The sequence below is a fragment of the Nipponia nippon genome, unplaced genomic scaffold (assembly GCF_047370975.1).
Source record: "Nipponia nippon isolate SJK-2023a ecotype South Korea unplaced genomic scaffold, ASM4737097v1 scaffold_6, whole genome shotgun sequence".
NCBI lineage: Eukaryota > Metazoa > Chordata > Aves > Pelecaniformes > Threskiornithidae > Nipponia > Nipponia nippon.
The window spans coordinates 12171474-12195224 of record NW_028262380.1 but is presented as its reverse complement, the minus strand read 5'-3'; the positions used below and the strand labels follow the sequence as shown (position 1 = coordinate 12195224).

The window sequence follows — 23751 nt, the reverse complement described above, 5'->3', positions numbered from 1 at the left end:
GTACCTACCAGCGGCCGCCGCTGTCCCCGCCTCAGGAACTGACGAGGGCAGGCTGCGACGCGCCTCGCCTCCTCCTCCTCCCCCTGCGCGGCGGCGGGGCGGCCATGGGGCTGGTGGGGACGGCGGCTGTGCGGGATGGCGGCGCCGCGCTGCCTCACGGCTTCTGGGCAGCGGTGCGCGTCTGGCTGGAGAAGCCGCAGGTGGCTAACAGGCGGCTGTGCGGCGCCGCCATCGAGGCGGAGGGGACGGTGCCCCTCTGGGAGGGCGGGGAAGCATCTCCCCCCGTCGCCGCCGTGTGGGGAGGCGGGAGCGGCGGGGGGCAGGAGGGGCGAGCGGCGTCTGCCGGGGCTGCGGAGCTGGGCCGGCTCTGGAGCGAGGTGCGCGGCCAGCTGCCGGCGGGGCACGGGCACCTACCGCCGCCCCTCACGCCGTGGGGCGGGCCGGGCGGCCCCTCCGAGCTCCGCGCCGTGCTGAGGACGCTGCTGCCCCGGGGGCGGCCCGGCGGCCCGCCCGCCCCGCCGGCGAAGGAGCTGGCGGTCCAGGGTGAGTGGGAGCCCGGCCCCGAGGCGGTGAGGGCGGGCGGGATGCCGGGCCCCGGGCCCCAGCTCCTGCGCGGGGGGCGGCGGGAGCGCCCGGCGGTGCCGGAGGTTTGGGGGTGCTGCCTCTGTTGCAGCCTGTCCCGTCTGAGGCTGTCCTGCAAATGAGATAAATACCACTTTTTTTCCCGCTTATGGGAGCGCGGGTGGATTTTTGTCCTTACCGTGCGCTTAGGTTTTTATCTTATGTTTTGTTGTTCTTGTGCTAGGAAGTGTCAGCAGTTGAAATACAAATTACAGAGGTCAAACACCTGTAGCACTCTAGTTTAAACAACCCCTGCTTCAACCTTAGGAAAGCATAGTAGGGGAAGAGGTAATGTGTTATGTGTAAGGTACTGCTGAGATGGGAAAAGCACTTAGGGAAGCCAGGCACTCCGCTCCTGAGGAAGAGGTATAGAAAATGGCTCATCTTTTTGTCTTCCTTAAAAAGAAGAGGTGAGAAGGACTGTCATCATGCAAGCTTCTGTTGTGAGTAAGCGGCCAGTGCAAACCTAATTATGGGCTTGTAAGGAGTGACAGCAGCCTTTGAAAATGCCAAATTAATGAAAAAATAGGCAGCTGTGGCACCTGCCTGGCCAAGTTGAACTGTTTGTGTCAACTTTTTTTATTGCTTAGTGTTGCTTAAAAATGAAGCTCGACTTGGTTGGTTTGTTTGTTTGTTTTTTCTTTTTTACATTGTATGATGCTAATATGCTGCAGTAAATCCTACTAATATAAAGAAACCTATATGGGGTAGAGTTTCACACCTTTTTAAGATAAATTTTGAAAAAGTGTTCTTGTGGATTAAAGCCTAATAGCAATGTTTTGAAAAGAGTCAGAATTCCAGAAATAATTACATTCACAATTCAAAAAGACCTATAGTCATTTATGGGGGACAGGTGACTTAGGATGCTCTTGTGGCCTGTGATTGTGTTGTGGTTTGACCCCAGCCGGCAACTCAGCACCACACAGCTGCTCGCTCGCTCCCCCTCCCCCCTTTGGGATGGGGGAGAGAATCGGAAGAGTAAAAGTGAGAAAACTCAATTTATTTTTTAATATTGCACTGATTGTTTATCTAATACTGGGGTGATATTTAAGTCTCTTAATTTGGAATGTGCTTCCAAGGACTCCAGATTTAGCGTAGGGTAGGGGAAGGCAGCAGTTTTGTGCTAGAAAAATCTCATTATCTAGCTTTTACTTAATTAAAATAGTTAGGTTTAAAGAAAATGAATAGTCTTACTGGTCAGCCTTAGATATTTTGGAAACATCATGCAGCAGAATGTTAAATTTTGAGAATTCAAACAGTTCAGTAGTTTCAGATGTCAGGCACACTGAGAAATGGATCTGTTCTTAGCATTTTGGTTCTTCCTGTGTTGTCTTAGATCTTGCTTCATTCGTTTGCACTTAATGTAGTAAGGAGACAAAAGTTTACTTTGGTGCTAACCAGGATGGTTTGCACTGTGGAATAATATATCACTATTTACATATCTTTTCAGATGTTTACAATGGAACTGTGACCTTTCTGCCTTTGGAGGAAAACAGTGAAGGAAAATACCAGATTAAAAAGTGCAATACTTATCAAATTCAACTTACACACATAGAAGACGAGGAATGGTAAGTGCTGGGAGTGAGAGAGGAAGCAAACCCTGAATTATTGCAAGGATTACACCATGTTTTAGTATTGGTCTCTAGGCGATTTGGTTTGTGTAATTTCCTGCTTGATCAGTAAGTGACAGTAGTGGTGTGATTTTAGTGCATAGTGCTCAGTTAGAAATGAAACATCTACAATGCCCAAATCAACACAAAACAAATCTGTTTCAACTTTGAATGTATACATTGACTGTACACCTGTGTGGTCTAGAAAAAGCATGTGTATTCTGATCAGGAGGAAGTAGCTGTGCCTCTGAGAGAGGTCAGGTTCTGTGGGTGTTAGTAAGGTTGAGGGTCAAATTGGAATTTCTGTTTGGAACCTACTGAGCTTCAGTCATTGAAATGTAGACCATTCCAGCTTGGTCCTGAGCATCTGAGGGCATAGCTGTGATGAAATCTAAATGAAGTTAGAGATGATGAAATAATGAAATGTGCCAACTGATACGTTTTCTTTCTAAATTTTCCTGTTGTTTTGATGAATTTCATGAATTCACTTCTAGTTAGTCGTTGGATACATTGCTAAATCAGGTTGTTCATCATTTGCGAGTCCTCAGTCTTCGTGTTAAATGTAGCATGGACTCTCATATACAGTGTTTGAATTGGCAGATAATGAGCTGTCTAACAAAATTCAGGGGCGACTGTTCCATTATTCAGTGACTTCACTGGTTTTTTTTCCTTTTTGTATATTACGTATTTCCTCATTCCCCAGTCTACTACTTCTCCTCTGTTTGATCTGCTGATTTTTTTCCACTTAGTCATTCTTTTCTCTTTCTTTGAGGTAGCTGAAATAATGAAACACACTGTACTTATACAAAGTTTTTATTTTATTTTGAAAGGTCTGTGTCTATTGTAGCTCCATTTCCAGAAGATTGGTTTTCAGATGGAATTGCGTATCCCAAACTAGAATGGCTTGGAAATGAACTTTTATCCAAACTGGCTAAATGGTCTGTGGAGCAAAAGCCCAGTGAGTTTAAAAGTACGCTTTCGCTCATTTCTGTAGCAAAATACAGCAAAGTTTATCAAGACCTTAAAGAAAAATACAAAGAGATGGTAAAGGTAAGTTTGGCAATAAGTGAAGTAATAATATGCTTTTCTATAGTTGTTTTTGTTGCTGTTTGCTTAGTGAAACTGCTTCTTTCACTGAATTCTTTTTTTTTTTTTTTTTTTTAATAAAGAAGCAGTTTAATTGAAATGTATGTTTTATGGTTTGGTTGTTTGTTTTTTCTGTGTATGTGGGAAACAAGCCATTTAGTATTTGGAAGAACTTAACTGGAAAAGTAAGATTTGGAGCCAAATTCACTCTAAATATCTGGAGGAGTTAAATATTTTCCAGAATGTTTCCCTTCAAATAAGAAGGAAGCAGTAGGTCAGTGGGTGTAAATATTAAGTCATCCACACTAGAAGACATAAAGTATCACCTTCTCCAAAACCTGGAAGTCTGGAAACAGCACTGATTTGTAAGCCCATTAAATTTTCTATTACTCTTTTTAAATTTAGATGCAATATTAATATGTCTTAGTTAGAGGAGCAATGTTGTAGTATTGTTTTATGCTGGGAATCCTGAAAAACGGTAGCGATCATGTTAAGTGCTGTATGAAGCAATACATACACCAGACTCAAGCTACAAGCAAAAAAAATTGGTAAATGCTTTTGTAGAACACATTATGAAAATGTTGAAAGATTTTACTGTTGATCTTTCTGTACTAATAGAAAGATGTATATGAGAGGAAAATTGGACTTGTGGGTAAGCTAATGGTTCAGTCTTTAGCTCTGCAGTAGCCTTAGTGTAGTCTTGAGCTTTTTAATCTTTGTTTCGGTTCCTCATTTACAAAAAAGGAATAATACTTCCACTTCCTGTCGTCTTAATTAAAATTTTGATTCTTCATGTTCTGTTGTGCCAGGATAATTCTATGCCTGTTATGTTGTGAAAATAAATTTACAAATACTCACGTTACCAATGTTGCACATAACGGGAATAATAGAAGTGTTTTTCTTCTGAGGGAGTTAAGCAAAAGGATACATGCTCTATTACAGAAGAGATGCAGCAGTTTACTTGTTGTGAGCTGTACATACGGAGCCATAATGTTCTTGGAAACTTTATTGGTTGGATGACAGCAGACTTTCTTTATGCCATTATTCTTTTGCATGACTCACAAAATCAGACAGTCTTTATTTACATTCTTTGCGTATATTTTTAATAAGGTTAAAATGCAAAATTCATGAAGTGCAGAAACCTATTGAAGTGGATGACTATCCAGATAACTAACTGACCACTTTTTGCAGTAATTTCAGACAGTGCAGAAAATATTTTTTTTTCTCTATTTTTTTTCTGAAGGTGTGGCCTGAAGTGACAGATCCTGAGAAATTTGTTTATGAAGATGTTGCCATTGCCACTTACTTGCTGGTAGGGAACTGTTTTGCCTAATAATATTCTATAAGGTTCTACTTCCTAATAATAGAACCTCTATAAAGAAAATTCTTTAAAATAGAATGACCTGAAGTTATTACAGGCATACAAGGCAAAAGGAAGGGGGTAGGAGAAAGGGTGTGGGTTTTTTGCATTTTGGGTATTTTTTTTGTTGTTGTTTGCTGTCATTTAAGCAGAGAGACAAAGTTCTTATTACAATGTTTTCAAGCGTAACTTAAAGTGGAATTCATGTCTATAACTCTGTTCAAGTTGTGTTTGTATTCTGATCTTTGGTAGTACTCTCAACAGCATTTCAGGGATTTACATATAATAAGTGATTATAGAAGGTAAGCATTTTATAATAAATTGGAAAAAAAAAATGAATGTGACAAAGCAAAGGGAAAATCAGTTGATTTTCTTTTTTATACTGCCCTATGCCACAAAAATCAGCACAATAGCAATGAAAATTAAGTTTAGAGGGATACTAATACTTCTTTGTGAAGATATGATAAAGATTTGCAGTTCTGTGTCACAGGAAGTTTGACCTACACAGACAAGATGTATTTTTTTTTTTTTTAAGAGATAAAGCAAAAAGCACTGATGTAGCAGAAAAATAGTGATTAGACAGGATGATTTGCAGATCAGAAGCTGTTGATTTATACATATTTCTATGACTTGTGCTAACTGTAGATGCTAGGAATGCAGATAAATGCTTGGTGCAGTTTTATAAGGCACCTGCCTATTTAAGAACCTATGAAAATTCTGCCACCTGCAGTCACTGGAGACTTCAGGTTTTTAAACAGCATCAAAATTTGTCACTATGTAGGCACATCAATATTTTTTGACTGCTATCCAGAGTGCAGTTAAGAGCATGTCTACCTTGAAGTATAATGTAGATACCTCTTGCATCTTCTCTAAATCAGTATTTGTAAATAAGTTAGCTCATTTACAGAACTTGTTGAGGCCTAGTTTATTTTGATAATTGACTGTTTAAACTTAGTACCCTGGTTTCTTTTCCCATGAAGATTTTAAAAATTATCTGAGGAAGCCTGACTGACCTAGGCTACTCTCGAAATCGTGATTGTCAGATTGGTGTGACAGGACTTTTTACATTAGAGAAATGATCATGATGAAGCAGTCAGGTAGTTGGATTGTTGTAGGTCCCGTCCAACTGAACTATTCTATTTGATGATACTGGCTTGTGGAAAGAGCTATATAATAGACTTCTCTTTTACTGTTTTTACCACCATGATAATATGATCTGTTGAAAATTAGTTCCCATATGTTAGGAATTATAATAGTTGTAGCCACAGGAAAGTTCTGTAATGACACTCTTGAAAATGTTTTACAAATTTTTACGCACGAGTGTTAGTTTACAGTGATAGTGTTTTAGCTGACATAGCACTAATTTTCAAAAAGTTATTAGTTGTCTAATAACTGGCTTATATAAATGAAAGCTTAAAGTATGGTATTAATAACCTAACCTCCTTGCAAAATTTTCAGATATCTATATGATGGTTTATAATAACTCATTATTTAGAAGTATGTTAAATAGGTGGTTAAGAGAAGGTAGGTCCAGTGTTAAATTTTTATGGATTTACAGCATCTAGATTGATATGATGGGAGAAGGGGGCATCTGACCTCATTTTGCACTGCTGTCATATTAAGGTCACCTCTGTCTAGGCACATGCCCAAAGGAGCAGCTGTTCAGTTTGCATCATGAGAAACTCAGCAGGTGATTGAGGATAGGTGTGATCTGTGTAGGAGGTGATTAGGGATTTCTGGGATACAGCCTGCAGTGCAAAAGTGCAATGATTTGTACATTTCAAAATGTAAACACAGCCTGATAATCTCATGGGTTATCTGTGGCTTCTTACCCTCTAGCAAAACTGACAAATTAACAAGCAGCAATGTTACAAATATTAATTTTCGTGGTTAAATACTCTTGATGATTTTTGCTAGTCATAGGAAAAAAATGTGTGCAGAGTTGGTAAATGTGTGCTCTGTAGCTTCTCATTGAAGTAAGGAGAGTTTGATGGCGATAGAAAGAGACTAATCCATGCCTTGTAGACAAGCATCCAATTATTAACTAATTATGAATTTCATAACTATGTAAAAGTAACTACTTATGTACAGAGCAGGGACTAGAATTGGGCTAAAAGCTTTGGGGTCCCTTTAGCTAATGTAGAATTTGGGGCAGCTGACTGTTGCTAGGTAAGTTACACTTTGTTCATTAGAAAGTGATGTTACATGTACCAATATATAGCCAACGGATTACAAAGAGCATTTTGGTTTTTATTTTCGGCTCTGCCACCAATTCTTTCTTTAATACAGTGGATATAAATGCTTCCGTGGTGTTACTTCCAGAGACACTGTTGAAGTTTACTTGCTACTTTCCTTGCTTCCTCTGTTCATCTCTTGCACCCTTTGTTTTAGCAGCTTATTTTACATTTATGTTCAAGGCTATAGAACCCTGGGTTAGAGTGATTAATGTCAACTTCCAGTGACTTAGAAGGGAGTGGAGGATGAGCTTAGCACTTAGAAAATTATTGATATTTTGCAGCGTAATTCCTGCCCCTCTCTATAAACAGTTTTAGTGTTTTCTGGTTTTGGCGGTTTTTTTCCACCTCTAAAGTTATTTTCTCTGTGAGTACAGGGGATGTCTTCTGTCACATCTGGATTCTCTCTCAGCTTTCATGTCCAATAACCTTTGCTGCTTTCTTACAGGGAAGCTTGAGAGCAGAAGTCTAAAATGTTTTCTTTTCTTGTCTTAGATTCTTTGGGAAGAAGAGAGAAAGGAAAAAGCATTGACCAAAAAACAGTCATTTGTAGATCTTGGATGTGGAAATGGTCTACTGGTTCATATTCTGAACAATGAAGGGGTAAATAGAGTGCTTTTAAAAATAATAATTAAAAATAGAGATAGTCAATATTCCTGTTACACCTTTCTTTTATCTGGCATGCAAATAGCCAAAATTCAGGTAATTCATGTAACTAAAATAGCATTTTGTCACTCTAGTTACCAGGAAGAAATGCTAGCAGACCTTTAGAAACCTTTCACGTAACTATTTTTATTAGTGCAATCCATTTCACTTCAAGGCTATTTTTCTGAGGTAGGAAAGTAAGAGGGAAAAGAAGAAGTAATGGTGTAGTTTAGCTATGCTGTAGACAAAGCAAAAAGGAATAGGGAATCTTAACATAGAGATTATCTCTCAAGAGCCTTTAAATGAGATGTTTTTCATGAACTTAATTTTATCAAAGATGAATTCTACTTGTCATGTCCTGAAAACATTTTTCTAGATCTTCAAAAATAATCCTGGGACTTGCTGATTATAAAAATGCCTAACGATTTACTGTTCTTTTGGGAGTGAAAATGTGGCAACAGCAAAAGTCAATTTCTTGAGGCATAGTTTCTGAAACAACAACAAAAAAAGGTCAGTGAGATTGAACAAAACCCAGTGAAGCTGAGTCTGTCTGTTTCAGAAAATTGTATTTTCCACTTTTGGGAGAACATGGTAAAATTTGTAGAGGAAATTAATAGTATCCTATTAGATCAATAGATGTCACTGGGAGAAAAAAACCTCCCAAGTTCTCCTTAACACAAGCTCTCTATCCTTGTATGGCCCAAAAAAATTGATCTAATACAAGATGCTATTTTCCCTGTAGATGTTTCTTTTCGTACATCATTAGGTCATCACTGCTGTAGTACTGACAGATACTGTTGACTGTCAAAAAATCATGTGTGCAAGAGTTTTGAGACTTCTTTAGGAATTAATTTTTGGCTAGTTCTGCACAGGGTTCTTGAATTTCAAATGGTATTACTTATGCATTCTTTATTTCTTGCTTTAGTTTCAAGTCCTATTCCCTCTTCCCATCATTTCACATGGGGAGAAGCATGTTTGGACTCTTAACAGCCTAATTGACTTCAGTAGTTGAAAGGTGGTTCTCCCAGCAAGGACTGTTCAGAATAGCACTCTTCTCTGAGCCCTGTGGGTGCTACAGGAATGATGGCCTCATGAAGGGTTTTGATATTTTAAAAACGAACAAAATCCAATATTCTGCTTTTACTTTTGTAGAGATCCAGATTTTCAAGAGCAGTTTCAATAGGTGTGCCCAGGTAAAATGTCAAACCAGATATATTCTTAATGTTTCCTAGTCTTTCCCTTCATATTTAGAAGGGAAAGAAGGGATTAAAAGTATTCAACTTCTGCCTGAAATGGTGAAGCTGTGTTTCATTATGTGTCTAAATTTTAGTATGAATGAAATAATCATTGTTAATATGTATGTTTAGTAAGCCTGTTTGACAACTTCTGCTGAAAGTAGTCCTTAAAAATGATACTTTTTATTCAAATTTTTCAGCATTCAGGTAGAGGAATTGATGTGAGGAGAAGAAAAATATGGGACATGTATGGACCAGAAACTCATTTAGAGGTATTATGCAAATGTATGTCAGTCTTACTGATTTGTAATTTTATTCATTTGTTTGTTGCTTCAGGTTGTGTTGATGCAAATGTAATCCAACAATCGGGTTACAGACAGTTGTCTAAAGTGATCTGTGGGTTTGGTGTGATGCCACCCATATGTCTTGTGGGACTATAAAGTGTAAAGGAGATTATTAGAGCAATGCTGTATCACACCCTTGCATATTGCAACTTATTTTTCATCTGAGAAGACTAGTATGACTTCCTACTTGTACGTACAGGCATGCACACCATGAAACAATCTGAGTTTACTGGAAGATCAATATTAAGCAGCTTTGTTTGCACCACTGTACCTCACAACTTTGGATACTAATATCTTTTATGAGTAGTTTATTCTTGAAAGTGATTCTGACCTTCTAGTGCTATGTGCTGTTTTGGGGACAAATTTTTTTGTTGAACCTCAAAGGAGCCAATCATCTGCTGTACTGACCAGTAATTATTGCAATTATTTTTGTAATTGCGATTTTTATCGCAATTACAAACCAGTAATTATTGCAATTACTTACCGGTAAGTAATTGCAATAATAGCCTTCAAAAAAAATCAACAGGAAAATGAGTCTGAAAGCGGGACTATATTTTAAGTTCCACGTTAGCATTTTTATGAGAACAGGAACAATTTGAGCACAGGAACATTCACTTTAACTCCAGCTGTTCTTGGGCTGGTACTTGTTAGTGTGGTACTGATGAACTGTTGCCCTTTGGAGGTGAGGTGTTCCTGGTTTCTTGTTCTCTAGACTCCTAAAATTTCTCACTCTGTTCTCTCAAAAATTGTCAGCTTCCAATATATTAAAATAATTTTCCACCTGTAGTTATTCTCTTGTAGTTTTGTTTAAAAGTTAATTCAACATATCTTTGGATGCTAACAACTTACATTAAATCAACAAAGGAGCAGCAGTTTTCACAGATGAGAGGTGGAGCTTTCACGGTCTCGTCCAGCCTTTTCTTTGCCACCCTGCCATTTTGGGTAGAGATTGCCAAAACTGCCAGATTCCTTTGCTGCAGTCTGCAACCAGATCTTACTGAAAAGCTTCAAGGAAACAATCCAAAACATCAAGCTGTGGTGCTCCTTTGTTCCCGTTGTACTATATTAAGTCAATTTTTATCATACCAAACAGCATCTTCTCTTTTCCTTCATGTTATATATACACCTTTTTTCTGCCCTTGTTTCTGTGTTGTGGAAATATTTGTATTTTGTATATTCGTTTCTTATTAAGGTCTGGCTGTTTACAGTTTCTCAGATTTCTTGACTCATAGGGAAACTTCTGAGCATCAGCTGTCTCTCTGCAGCATGAGAGAACAGAATAGAAAAGGATGGGTTTTATTTGTCTTTTTTAAAAGGAAAAAAAAAAGAATTCACAGAGAACACTTGAAAAAGCCAGACAGAAACAATAAAAATATCCAAAATGTGCATATGAGGAAAGTACTAATTTACGTGGGAAGGAGTTGTATAATGGACAGGAAGGGTGAAATGATTTTGCAAGGCTCCTGTAGCCACAGGAGCCATAGAAGGAGAAAGCACCTGCTCACAGCCTTTTGTGACCCTCGAGGCTAATTTTGTTTTGATCTTTACTTGAAGCATGAGTTGCAGGATGAATGTTGCCATCTGTGACATTCAGTGCCAATACTAACAATATAAATGAATGTAATAGGTGGCATTCTGCATCGCTAAACTGCTGTCAGACATGGTGAATACAAATTGGATGATGGGTGACTGTCAAAATGTGGAGTATGGCACTGGTAATTTGTGCTATGCCTAAATTGAATGATCAAAACTGAAAAACACTTATCAAACACTTAGTTTAACATCTGTTAACCTGTCAAAAAGAAATTTGTTACATAACTAAAAATGGTCAGAGATGTAGTGTTTATAGTGAACAATAATACACTATACTGATAGTTAAAACACTTAACAGTGCTTTCAGAAGAGGGGAATTGGGATGTGATAGAGCTAGTCTGAGATTTCTGAAATTCCCTATTAAGTGTTGTTTTTAAATTCCTGTACAGATACTACTTTGCGTATACATGTGAATTTTGACCTCATAAAACATGAATTTTGTATATAAAATGAGAATATGGGCATCATTTTCAGGGCTTCTCCTAAAGGTCTGTGGAGATTCAAATTTAAAACTTTTTTCAAATCTGACCAATAATTATTTTGAGATTCATACATCCTCTTTATAGAAAAGTATGTATATGTACTTCCGCAGTATCAACATCTTTAAGTACTTTCTTTGCTGAACTTAGTTCTGGGTAAGAAAACATGTGTGTGAGAAAGACAAACATTAAGGGCACTCTAGAACTTCTAAATTTAACCCGTGTGAAAAATTCATCCTGTTTGGTGGTTGGTTTTGGTTTTTTGTTTGGTTTTTGGTTGTGTTGTTTTTGGGTTTTTTTTGTGTTGTGTTTTTTCTTTTTTTCTTTTTTTTTTAAATATCAAAATAAGGTATTCTTGAGACTAATAACTATTCTGTAAGTCAATATTGTGGTGGGAAGACTTCTGTGCTGATGTCTCCTCAATCCATATATATTGAATTTCCACGAGGCAAAATGCTATTCTAAAGGCCAACGAAGAAGCCTTCTTTCTCTAACGTATTGTTTCCTATTTTTGCTCCTGATTTTGCATGTATCATACAGTAGTCTTGAAACAAGTTAGAAGGGGGTGGAATGGCAACATAGACAAGATGGAAAGTGTTAGGCTGGATTAGGTTTATTATACGTGAATGATGGGGTGTGAAAAGTGGTGTTCTATATATTAGGATTTGATTTGGGAAGAGTCTGTGAAAGAAGATAGTAGTGAAGCTGTGCTCTGATTAATTGCTGTGTGAGTCCTAGGACTGTAAGACATAGCAAATTAAGTGTCTTTCTGAAAAATTGAGTCCAGACATACATGTGACAGAAAGAGAATGGCAAGAAATCATAATCCAATGTGTGATATTTGTGTACAAATATTTAGGGTGCTAGATATCCTAATCAGAATTGTTATTCCACTCTTTGTCTGACCAGTGTTTTGTGGGTAGCTGTTGCTAAATTACTTATTGGCAGCTGTAAAAAAACTACTGCCTGGCAAAAGTGCAGATTGAGGAAAACGTTGGTGTCTGTTCTCATTCACCTTGTATTTGTTGGCTTGTACGATTTTATATTGTTGCTTAGTACTTTAAATGCATTTTATTTGTTAATAAAGAAACCTGTAATAAAATGCACTTAATATATTATTTGGTTTTTTTAGGAATCTACAATCATGCCAGGTGACAGTCATCTTTTTCCAGATACTGACTGGCTCATAGGAAACCATTCAGATGAATTAACACCATGGATACCTGTAATTGCAGCTAGGTATTTGCAGAGGGAGGGGAGTGGGAGGAAAGGAATTAAAAACCCAAACATAATTACCTATGCGTGCTTGGTGAAAACTGTCACTTTTGCAGCCACACCTGCTGTCCTTGCAGGACTTGCTGCTTTTGATGCCAATTGATTATTTTTACAAAATGTTTCTCTTCCTGTGGAGAAGCACAGATGTAATATTTACTTTCTCCTAGAATTCAGTACAGCATTTTGCTTTTGGAGTTCAAAAACCAGAACTGATTTTTATTCTTTAGCTGTGAATCTGTTGCTTTGGTTTTTTTTGTAAATAAAATTGCTGTGGTTCTGCCTTCCCTTGAACCGTTGTGCTCTTCACAGCCAGCTGCAATAGTTTAATATCTAGAGATTTAGTCCTGCAAACCAAGTTGGCACAGTAATTTGCTATAGCAAATACTTTGTAAACAGTATTTTTGATTATGCTAAGAGATGTACTGAAAGAGGAACGTATAAATATTATTTCTTGAAGCTCTGTCACTTAATAAAAATTTCCATTATTGCTTGTATATGGATTATTTGTTAAATTTGTGCGTTCTCTGAAATAACTTTCCATTCAGCAGCTTGTTATCCTTTTTTGTAGGTCTTCCTATTCGTGTTGCTACTTCGTGCTGCCATGTTGCTTCTTTGATTTCCATGGAAAATACAGCCGAAGACAAAGCAAGAAAACCCAGTACAGAGAATATCTCGATTTTGTTGCCCAAGTGGGATTTGCATGCGGCTTTCATGTGGAAGAAGATTGCCTTAGAATTCCATCAACAAAAAGGGTAATTTTGGACTGTAGGGCTTTTGTCCTTTTTTTTTTTTTTTTTTTAAAGCTGCTAGCTGTCTGAAGCATATGGATGTTTGTTCATTATTATTGTGGTAAGCTCAGACTATAGTCAGTTGCATTACTTGAGACAATATGCTCTGAATAGAGACTAAAAATACTCATTGTTTTCTTGGGTAATCTGCTCTTAATGTCATAGGTACAATCCTAACGTCAAGAAGGAATGGAAGGTTTTATGGTTATTTCTTATGCTACCCTATAGGATGGAAAACTTATAAAACTAATTTTTTGCCTTAGTTTTTCCAGCTGCTTATGTTGCTTATTTGTACTTAATTTTGCTGTTTTTCATGTCCCATGAAATTCAAAGCTAGATGTTCCCAGAGTAGGAAGAGGTGTCCAGCTTTAATTTTGTAAATAATCTGACTGTGAGGTGCAATTTTTTTGTTTTGTGCTTCTATGGTGTGATGGATTATGGTTTGATTACTGGATTTCTTCTGTGGCACCAATATTTGAAAACTAAAATTAAAAATCCCTCAGATGTTAATGAGCATTCAGTTTGAATGGATATCTCCTATAGGTAGATTTCAAAGCCTGCATAAGACATGTGCAGTTTGGGGGGCTGTGTATGGGACTCTATAAATAGTGTTTTTCCTGTTTCTACTAAAATAGGTGTGCCTTATTGGAAAAAATAGAACCTATCCACCTACAAAATGTGCTCTAATTGACAAGCAGATAACACAGTATATTAAGAATCGTCAGACCTGTGCTGTGGTCATGTGTGACAGAAGAGTCGGATTTGATCGTAAGGATCACTCTGATGGTGTATGCAAAGAAGCAGGCTCAGAACTTCCTGAAAATGAGACTGATACTGCTGGTATGATTTGGATGCCTGAATTTCAGCCCAGAGAAAAAGTAGAACAAATCAGAAATTGTGCTTCCCTCCCTCGGGATTTTGTAGATGACGTGGTTCTTAACGTGGCAAACCTGCTGTTAAATGCAACCCCCCAAAAATCATGTTCTAATACGCATGGTGGAAATATGAATACCTGGAATCAAGGAGGTGAGATTGTCTTTCTTTTATAATATCTTTTGCTGGTAGAGGATGTCTTTTCCAATGAATTTACATGTTTGTAAATTTAGTAAGTGAAATATATTTTAGGAAATACCAAGAGCAGTACAGTAGCAATCAAAGGCTCCCTCCCTCCCCCATGTTTTATTACACACTGGGATGCAAAGAAGGCATATAAGAATATTTTGAAATTGGTGTGGAGTTTTTTCCCCTCTACACTTAAATACTAGGATGGAATCAATTTTTATTAAAAAAAAAAAAAAAACCCAGAACAACAAAACAACAAAAACAAAACAACAAAAAAAACCCCAAACAAAACCAAAAACAACCCCAGAACTCCTTCCCATTTACAAAAACAGAACACTCTACATCTTCTTGGGGAGAATATTAAGTTTCTTTTTGGATAGTGAGACAGTAATTAGATATAATTCTGTAAGGAGCGCTGTGAAGTGCCATTTGGTTACAACACGATTAGGAATTTTTAGTTTAGTCTTAAGAAGAAAAAGAATAGAAGTTGCTGTTAATTTTGTAAGCATTCAGTTAATTTTTGCTGCTACCGGCTTTCCATTTTCCTCTGTCCATTTTTATTATTTACTCACTGTAGTTTGTCAGATGTTGCTGTTACAGGAGATCCTTTGAGTCAGTCTCTCTTCTCTAACTGCATGCATGTAAACAGGGCTTCTTGCACTAAGGGCTATATGCTACTGTAAAAAAAAGCAGGGAAAATAAAAAATGTGTCTTACTGTGGAAATTCTGACTTGAGTCCTGCAGAATGAAAGCTGCTATTTTACAGACAATATAAAATAAATATCATGCATGATATTGGGAGTACAAAGTTGTTCCAGTACTGGTAGATAATTCATAAATTCTGCTCATAATAGTTAATCTATATAAAAGTTAAATTTTCTTGGTATTTTTTATATATACATTTTTAATAGCTACACCATTATTTATTGCAGAAAGCCTTTCCTTGAAAGAAGTAGCAGAACACTTAAGTAAAGACACTTTAAAAAGGCTAAAGAGGGAATATGGAGGCCTGCAGACACTACTAAAGAACAATCATCAAGTATTTGAAGGTAAAGAAGGGGTTTTGTGTTTTTGTTTTGTTTTTCTTTAATCATCTATTTTATCTCCTCTATATGCAGTTAAACACAACTGAAAAATTACTGTGGTGGCGGTTTTTAACTGCTTTTTATACCTTTGTGGAAAACTGACTATTCTTTATGTGCCCATTGCTCCAAGATACTGTTAGTAAAACTCTTTTGAATGAGATTGGTAAGGTATCTGTCAGCAAAGAGTTGTTCTAGACTGACTGTATCTGAAAAGACAACCCTTTGGTTAAAGTGGCTAATTTAATGCTATCGTTTGACTTGGAGAATTTTTATTTTTCTATAACGTATTGATGATTTTGAGGCCGTCAAACACAGAGCAAGTTCACTAAAGCATTTAATAGATACTTAGTCTGGTCTTACCAAGACCAACAGTGTAAATGCCAACACAAAAAGAAACTAGTCTCCATAAGAACCTGTAACTGTGAGGCTTGATGAGTTTATATAGCCTGTGGTAGCATGACAGAAAGAACTCGGTAGCAATTTTCTGTGATTGTCTGGGTTTGTTGATAGCTGTCTTTTGCCTTTTTTTTTTTTTTTTTCCTGTTGTAATGTGGTGGTCGTGTGTTTTGGTTGGTTTGGGTTTTTTTTTGTCAGTGTGGAGTTTTGCAAAAGTAAGGTCTAGTTTTGCAGTAATACAAGATCTTCAAGGTTTTTAGAAGTATTTAAAGCTACGTCAAATTTGGAAGCGTGTGAACTTCTTGTGTCCCAACAATTTACATCAGCTGTAAAATGCTGATCAACTAATCCATTGCAAATCATCCTGAGTATGCAACCTAGTTGCTGCCAGTGGTTAACTGAGCCAAGTTTAGCATCCACTAAGGATTTCTGTACACTTGACAATTGTAAAACGTGAAGCCATACTGAAATCCTTCTGAATTCCTATCCACTGAAAAGAGTTGGTCACATTGCATTCATTATGTGTCTGAATTTGATTCCCTGTCATTAGGGATAGGTGGAATAGATCCACAACCTGTTACATGGAATGAATGTTTTAATTTGGCATGGATGCTGTCTGCACATTACTTCTGAAGAAAGACTAGGATTAAGACTAAATATTTCTCAGTAATTTACATCATATGGGAAGTCCCTGGAGCTTCAGTAGAGACCGTTTGATTCTTCTCTTCAGTAGCACATTACCATAACAAGGGACTTTTACCAGCGGGTGGCCTGGAAGGACATTGCTCACACCAAAGAGGACAGAGAAGAACATGGCTACAGCTCTTTTGTCATCTTTACTCCAGTGTTTTTCTTTTAAAGGCATGGAAAATGGATGTGTGGGTGCACACACATAAAAAAAGGGGGGCTTAGAGTAACTGATCTGTGTCAGTTTCTTTTGATCAGGCATCTTGTCCGATACAGGACTGATTTTTCTAGGAAAAAAATGCTTGATCATAAATAGCACTATATCTCCTTGTTTTTCTTCATCTTTTGAGAGAGATTTTAAAGTTCTGCTGAACCCACTTCTAGATTGGCTTTGTATGAGTTCAGATCTATTTGTGTATCACAAGGAAGCCTGGAGGGATGAATTCATCCAGGCCTGAATGTGTGATATTAAGCTTTCACTGGAGTCATTACCTTTTGAATAGTGATTATCAGAAAGCAGAATGGTATCAGTTAACTGCCAAGCTACAAGTGTGTGATACAGAAGGTATGATTGAAGCAGGATATGAAAATAGCATGGCAACTTAGAAGTGGCAGATTCTTCCCTCATTTTCACTGTTGTTGTTCATCTACATTTTTTTCTTTCTTCCTAACTTCCTTTTATTCTGTTTTCTTTACATACTTAAGGAGCTGACAGAGGTTCACAAATGTGTGTGCAGTTTATGGTCCTAACACAGCAAAAGAATTTCAAAAGAAAAAAGTGCTGAATCTTTATTAAGCAGTGATAGTTCACTGTTGATTCATATGAAGAATTAGTCTTGTCATCTCTCTGCAGTGTATTTTTGGGTCAGTGAACCACTGTCTTTGCAAGAACATTTCTGTGTAGTGAAAGTAGTAGAAGACTCTTACTAGATTTTTGCTGGTAATCACGTTTTAAATGTGGAGTAATAAATTTTGAATCCAGGAAGAATTACAGTTCTTGAAGTTGAAACTTCTTTGTCAGGACTTGCAATCTAAATTCGGAGGATTTTAGTCTAAATGATCCTAACTGCTATATCTAAAACATAAAAACCAAACCTCTACAAAGATGATACAAAGGTGCCTCAAACAATTCAGCATCCCAGTAAAACATCTCACAGGGAAACCAATCAATTCTTCTTTAGACCATGTCTATATTATCGCAGTTTGTTGTGCACTTCTTTCTATTTCTGTACAAATGGCACATTTGGTTTTGCCTGAGTGATCCATTTGTAGAATATATATTTTATTCACAGAGTGTCACTATGCATTTTTTCCAGTACAATTCCCATGGCTGTCTATTAACAGCTGCATTTTTGTTTGTTTTTAAATCTTAGTTCTAAATGGGAGAGTTCATATTCGTGACTGGAGAAAAGAGAAACCACCAAGGAAAACTAAGCCTGAAGTGAAACGACGCCTTTCAGCTGAAGCATTTAAAACACGTCTCTGTTGGTTTTTCATTCATCATCCTGATGGTTGTTCTTTGCCTTCTGAATCTTGCCCGTATGCTCATGGGACTGAGGAGCTAAGGCAGTCTCAGATTATTAGAAAGAAAAAACATATACAGTAATAAAATGCTGCCACTTATGTTTAAGCTTGTGTACATAACTGAATCTGTGATTGACTTTGGGACTGCCTAGTGCATGAAGATCTGTACAATATGGAGGGTTTTTTCCCATTCCTATGCATCTTATTTTCCAGTTGGTTTACAAGTTCTGTATTTTTAATTCTTTAATTTTTTTATTAACATGGAAAAGGTATAGTAAAGTATACTTTTGGATTTTGTCATGGCTTGTCTAACATGCATTTGTATAAGTAGAAAACTTCAAAAACTTAATTTCCTAGGACACTCTTCATGATCCTTGATCAGATCAAACGTACATGATGCAGCATTTTCAAACCCTGAAAATTAGCTGTTTTTTTGCAAATTTTCCAGGAGGATTTATGGTTTCTTATGACTCACAGTGGCTCTTGGGAGTCAGAAACTGGAGTGATTTCACTCCTTCCTCACCTGACAGCTTCCTAGTCCTCCTTTCCTTCCTTTTCATACTGGTTCAAAATGAGTGTTGGTTTGAAGAATAGCCTTCTGGTAAATTATTGTGGAAGTCTTCACGTGTAGGTTTTTAGTGCTCTGTAGGCTATACTGTCCTCTCCCTCTCTTTTAAAGTAAGGAGTAACAGTAGAAAATGTATCTAATAATACTGGAATGGTAGGGTTTCTGCTTATCAGATAACAAGGGAATGTCTTAGCACCTTGAGCAGGTTATGATTTTCTTTGGTAGACTCTTATTTTCTTTAAAAGTTTAACTCCTAAAGTTAAACATGCATCCAAAGAAGGGCAACAAAGTTGGTCTAGAGCACAAGTCTTATGAGGGGCAGCTGAGGGAGCTGGGGTTGTTTAGTCTGGAGAAGAGGAGGCTGAGGGGAGACCTTATTGCTCTCTACAACTACTTGACAGGAGGTTGTAGCGAGGTGGGGGTTGGTCTCTTCTCCCAAGTAACAAGCGATAGGATGAGAGGAAACGGCCTTCAGTTGTGCCAGGGGAGGTTTATGATTGGATATTAGGAAAAAATTTCTTCACCGAAAGGGTAGTCAGGCACTGGCACAGGCTGCCCAGGGAAGTGGTTGAGTCTCTGTCCCTGGCGGTATTTAAAAGATGGGTAGATGTGGTGCTTGAGGACATGGTTTAGTGGTGGACTTGGCAGTGCTAGGCTAATGGTTGGACTTGATGATCGTAAAGGTCTTTTCCAACCTAAATGATTCTATGAACTTTGCAGAAATCCTAATTATTACTCAGTGACAGTCATTGAACTAGTGTCATCATTCATACCTGTCAGGTGCTAAGTACTTGTGAAGTTCAGTATCTGCTGTACAAGCTCTGAGACAAGGAGTTGTGTTGGTTCTGGCCTAGCTTGTATACTGATAGTGTGGAAACTGCTCTGATCTACTGAGGCAAGACTGTGATTCCAAATCCTACTGAAGAAAGGGTAAGATTTAAAAAAAAAAAGTTACTGAAGAAGAAATCTGGAGGTGAGATCGGTGACCTAGAAACTGATTGCAGGACAAAGAGGTCCAGGGGTAGGAGTGGCTAAGCCATGTGAGAACTCTGTGAGAGCTCAGGGAATCTGAAGAACAAAGGAAGGAAATAATTGAAGACAAAGCAGAGGAAAAATAAAAGATGACATTGGAAACACTTCTGAAAACAGTTCCAAAGCCACTTCTCCCACCTTAACATTAAGCCAAGAGGTTGCAGTCCGTTGCACGCAGAGGAAGCAGGGTGTAAATCTGTTGACAGGGTGGAAGCAAAGAACTGACTGAAGTGTTGTTTGTTCCCCCTTCTCCCTTTACATTTCTTTTCTGATCCTGGAAGAAGCACTTCTTGCTAGATAATGATGACCCTGATAACTGCAGCAGCACCTCCCTCGTCGATCACATACCACGTTGTCCAATATGTCGCATAGCACAGCTACCTGGCCTACCGCTAACAGGAGCTGTGGTGGGCTCTGAGTCTTTCCCCATGGCTCTGGTCTGCAGTGTCATATACCACATCCTGAATTTAGTGCTAATCAGTGCTGTGTTACAGTTGTTACAGAATTTACACATTTTAAAAGGAAGAGGGACCCTCAGGTGAATCAAATTCGAAGGGGCAAGTTGGATGTAGTTCAGTTTAGGTTATTGGACTAAGGAAAAGAATAGTATAAGCCAGGTAAACTGCAACTCCTATGAAGCAGGGCAGCGCAGTAATGGAATGCAGTTGATAGTGTAATTAATGTTGTAAGAACCTCAGAAAAATATTTTCTTTATTGAGGGGACAAGAGTTGAGAAAAGCCATGGAATTGTATAAACTTGCATGTAATCGAGTGATTATGTTGCCTTAGTTAGCCTTTGTTTGGCTACATGCAGAGTAAGAAGAGGTCCCCAAGATGCTTATTTACTGTGCTAAAGATACTGATATGTTTGATGAGGAGGAGGCCGCTGTAAAGTTAAGTTTGTGCTGTCTCCAGATGGAGATTGTTTCTAGATGGTGCAAAGACCAAAAAACAGACTTTCAATTTCCAGTCATTGGTGTCTTCCCTAGTGATTTGCCTTGGGGTAGGATGTGTTTGACTTGAAACAGGTGATTTCCTGAGTTTGAGTTTACCTGTGGAGCCCCTGAGATGGGCTTGCAGGGAGTTCGGGTTAAGAAGCTGGAAGAAGGTTGGTTGTATTTTGTTTTTGTTTGTTCCCCCCCCCCCCCTTCTTTCCAATAAATGGGGAATGAAATACCTGCTTGACTCATTGAATTCACAAATATACACATAAGACTAGTGAATTAGTCTTAAAATTACCTTTTTTATTATTTGTGCAATGCTACGACAACTAGCATAGCATATTATATTACTGTAGTACATTGCCTCCTTTGTATAGACTTTGTTTGTGAACTCGCCAGCACGCAGATCTGTCACAGATGCACGATAGGCATCCCCTTGCTGTCTGGCATCACTGCAGGTGGCAAGCCAGGCTGCAAATCTCCTGTAATTACAGAAACTTCCCTGTTGTTCGGAGAAGTGGTAAGAGAACATTTTTGCATCCAATTTCCATCCTTCTATAATTCTGCATTTAAATGTGAAGGTAACTGGTGAAAGCGTAAAATAGCTCTACTTTATCTAAATGCTGTGTCTTGTTGCTTTCTCTGTGATCCACAGTCTTAAAATGGCATTAATACAATATTCAGCTTTGGGAATGGATGAAGTACTATACAAAGTAAGAATCAGTTTCGCTCTTGATAAGAAAGCTCTTGCTCCATAAGGGATTCAAGCATAAAGTCTCAGTTGTTCAGGTGACACTGTAATTTTACTCCTTAGTTTATTAGCATCGCTACCCATTAGTTAATTTGGCTTTATTTGAAGCCTATTTTATAGAAGCAATATACTTGCTGTTGTAGATACCTCACAAGAGTGAGAATCTAAAGAGAAGTTAGATGTCAGATTGCAATCAGAAATGCTGGGATCTAGAGATTTTGTATTTCCATCTGTAGATGACCTACAGTTTCATTAAGTCTACAGAAATAACCTAAACTAAATAACAAAAAATTCTGTGTTTACGTTCTCCCTTAAACCTCAGTAAAGGACTGACTTTTAGTTTTTCATCAGATCCCTAAAACTGAAAAAAAAAAAAAAATCAAAAGACAATATTTTTACTTACGGAATATCTCTGTATAGCTTCAGAACAGTCTATTTTCTGGCACATTTCAAACCAGGAAAATTTTCTCTGTATGTATCATTTGGATTGTCTGTTTATCTATTTCTGATATTACTGTCACTACTTCATGTTCTAAATTATTAGCCCAGATTTAGAGCAATTCCTAGAGGAAATCTTACAGCTTGTCTGACAGCAAATATAGCCCTCTATGTATGCTTTGTAATAAAATCAGGATGCTTCTTACGGCTTTTGGGGCTTGTTTGTTCAGATTCAAAGTTTTAAATTATAATTAACTGTTTATCTTCGGTGATCTTAGCATGTTTTTATGAGTTGGAATCTAGCTTTAGCTGTATAAAGTAGGCAGGAGTGAGCAATCAGTAGCTTTGCTTAGGGCATCATAATGGCAAATATTTCAGAATCAAGAGAGATGAAATATAAAATGTGTAACAGTCCTGCCAAGTGACAGCTAAAACAAATATTGAGACAGGTGTCCACTACAGTGTCTAAACATTTGGCATCAGCTGAAATCAGACATGATGTTTTGTTATTGCTGGTAACTTCTGTTTATATAATGGAAAGAGTATTTTCTTACAAAAATTGCAATTAATTGGGAGGTCACGCAGAGTGTAATGCCGGCATGTTACCACAAGGAATGCCTTTCACCGACACCTTTTTCTGCTGTTGTATCATGCTGGACCTGTGAGTAGCACCTTGAGATTTTCCACCTGGGTGTTGGCGCATTTCGGCTGCAGAAGCCCATGGCAGCGGCACTGTATGTACTCGGCAATGGTTTTATGACTGGGCTTTGTGTGTTGTGGGTAGTTTTTAGTGAACACTGTTATTTGGACCTGCTGAGTTTATGCGGTTTGTTTGTATTATAACTTAATGTTCATGTTTATCAGGTAGAAATACATAACTGCTTTAGTGCTAATTTACCATCTTCTTATAAGCATTGCTTTAAGCCACTTCCAGCTGGGTGCTACTACAGTACTGCCAGATGAAATCTGCTTATCAATTGCAACCCAGCTCCTGTCTTCTCTCTACAATTTTATTATAACAGGTTTCAACAGCTCTAAATGGGTGAGTGCACCTTCCGATTCCTTTGTGGCAGGAGCATCATGGCAAATTTTTGTTCAGAGATGAGTGGATCCATCTGCATTAATTCCTCGGTGAGCCACCCTGCGCTTAGCACAAAGCTGTGTATCCAGCCCTTCCCAGGTATGTGGTGCCGTGCACGCTGACGGGGCAGGCGTTGGCTGCTGAAGCTGAGTGCACCTGCCATGGTTTGAAAACTCCGTCGTTCAAGCTGCCAGTCAGTCTTCTTGTCTGACAGCTAGCCAGACACTCTATAGAAAATCAGAACAATCTTTTCCCAGAAAGCCTGGCCTGAATTTTGAATACTTTGGTGATTGCTTCGCTGTAGTAGCAATAAGGAAACTGTCCTCACTTCTAGTTGATATTATGAGTGGGGTGTACACAGAGATACAACAGCTGTGAAATGAGAGTCTTTTTGCTTTGGATTGTAGGCTTTGTGTCAGTAGTTTTTAATCCAGTGAATATACACAGAACTGAGAGAGGAAGGGAAAAAGTGTTTGCCCTCTTCTCAGGTCCAAAATATTGAGAGAGGGGAGTTTTCAAGTTGCCTGTCTTTTGCCAGTACATCGTGCTTTTTTTGTTTTCTTCGAACGTGTAGCCTTCGTGGGGCAATGCTTTTACTCTGCAGCCCTGTGGTATCTTCACTGGCCTTTGGTGCATCACGAGGAAATCCATCCAGTACAGGCATTGCTATCCTTATCTCTGTTACACTATGGAACAGTATAAACATAATAATTTTGGTCTTTTTTCTTTTTGTCTTCTATTTTATTTAATGTTTGTTTTGTCAGATTGTTTCAGAGACTTTAAATCCCATAGAGAACACATTACCTGTTAGCAATGATCTGATAATGCTGTGAACATAAAAATTGACCCTTTCCTTTGAGTTTAGCCAAGCAGTCATATTCTTTCTTGGAATCTAAGCAGATAGCAAATGCTTTCA

At 38.1% G+C, this 23751-nt stretch overlaps 2 protein-coding genes across 4 annotated transcripts in view; one reads left to right on the top strand and one right to left on the bottom strand.

Moving 5' to 3' along the window:
• The window catches only part of ACOX3 (acyl-CoA oxidase 3, pristanoyl), a 35039-nt gene extending 34891 nt beyond the window's left edge, over positions 1-148 (bottom strand). Inside the window, exon 1 of one of the 2 annotated variants that reach the window (XM_087737086.1) lies at positions 9-148. The gene's annotated coding sequence lies outside the window, so the exon portion shown is untranslated. Of the gene's footprint in view, positions 1-4 lie in introns of both variants that reach the window. The other variant, XM_087737087.1, reaches the window with a different exon arrangement.
• On the top strand, positions 29-21871 carry TRMT44 (tRNA methyltransferase 44 homolog). Of its 2 annotated transcripts, none has more exons than XM_087737089.1 (11): positions 29-543; positions 2072-2189; positions 3062-3281; positions 4561-4629; positions 7407-7514; positions 8992-9063; positions 12340-12446; positions 13051-13234; positions 13906-14296; positions 15265-15381; positions 17874-21871. In XM_087737089.1, the coding sequence occupies exons 1-11, from the start codon at positions 105-107 to the stop codon at positions 18104-18106; spliced, it is 2058 nt and encodes a 685-aa protein (XP_087593215.1). In that variant the 5' UTR covers positions 29-104; the 3' UTR covers positions 18107-21871. The 2 variants fall into 2 exon arrangements, with proteins under 2 accessions (XP_087593215.1, XP_087593217.1); XM_087737091.1 differs by lacking the exon at positions 29-543 and adding an exon at positions 596-1031.
• Positions 21872-23751: the final 1880 nt, after the last annotated feature.

Excerpts from the sequence above, each read along its gene's own strand:
- TRMT44 (XM_087737089.1), top strand. The coding sequence starts at position 105 with ATGGGGCTGGTGGGGACGGCGGCTGTGCGGGATGGCGGCGCCGCGCTG. Across the intron at positions 7,515-8,991 it reads ATATTCTGAACAATGAAGGG|CATTCAGGTAGAGGAATTGA; the intron begins GTAAATAGAGTG and ends CAAATTTTTCAG. Across the intron at positions 14,297-15,264 it reads GAATACCTGGAATCAAGGAG|AAAGCCTTTCCTTGAAAGAA; the intron begins GTGAGATTGTCT and ends TATTTATTGCAG.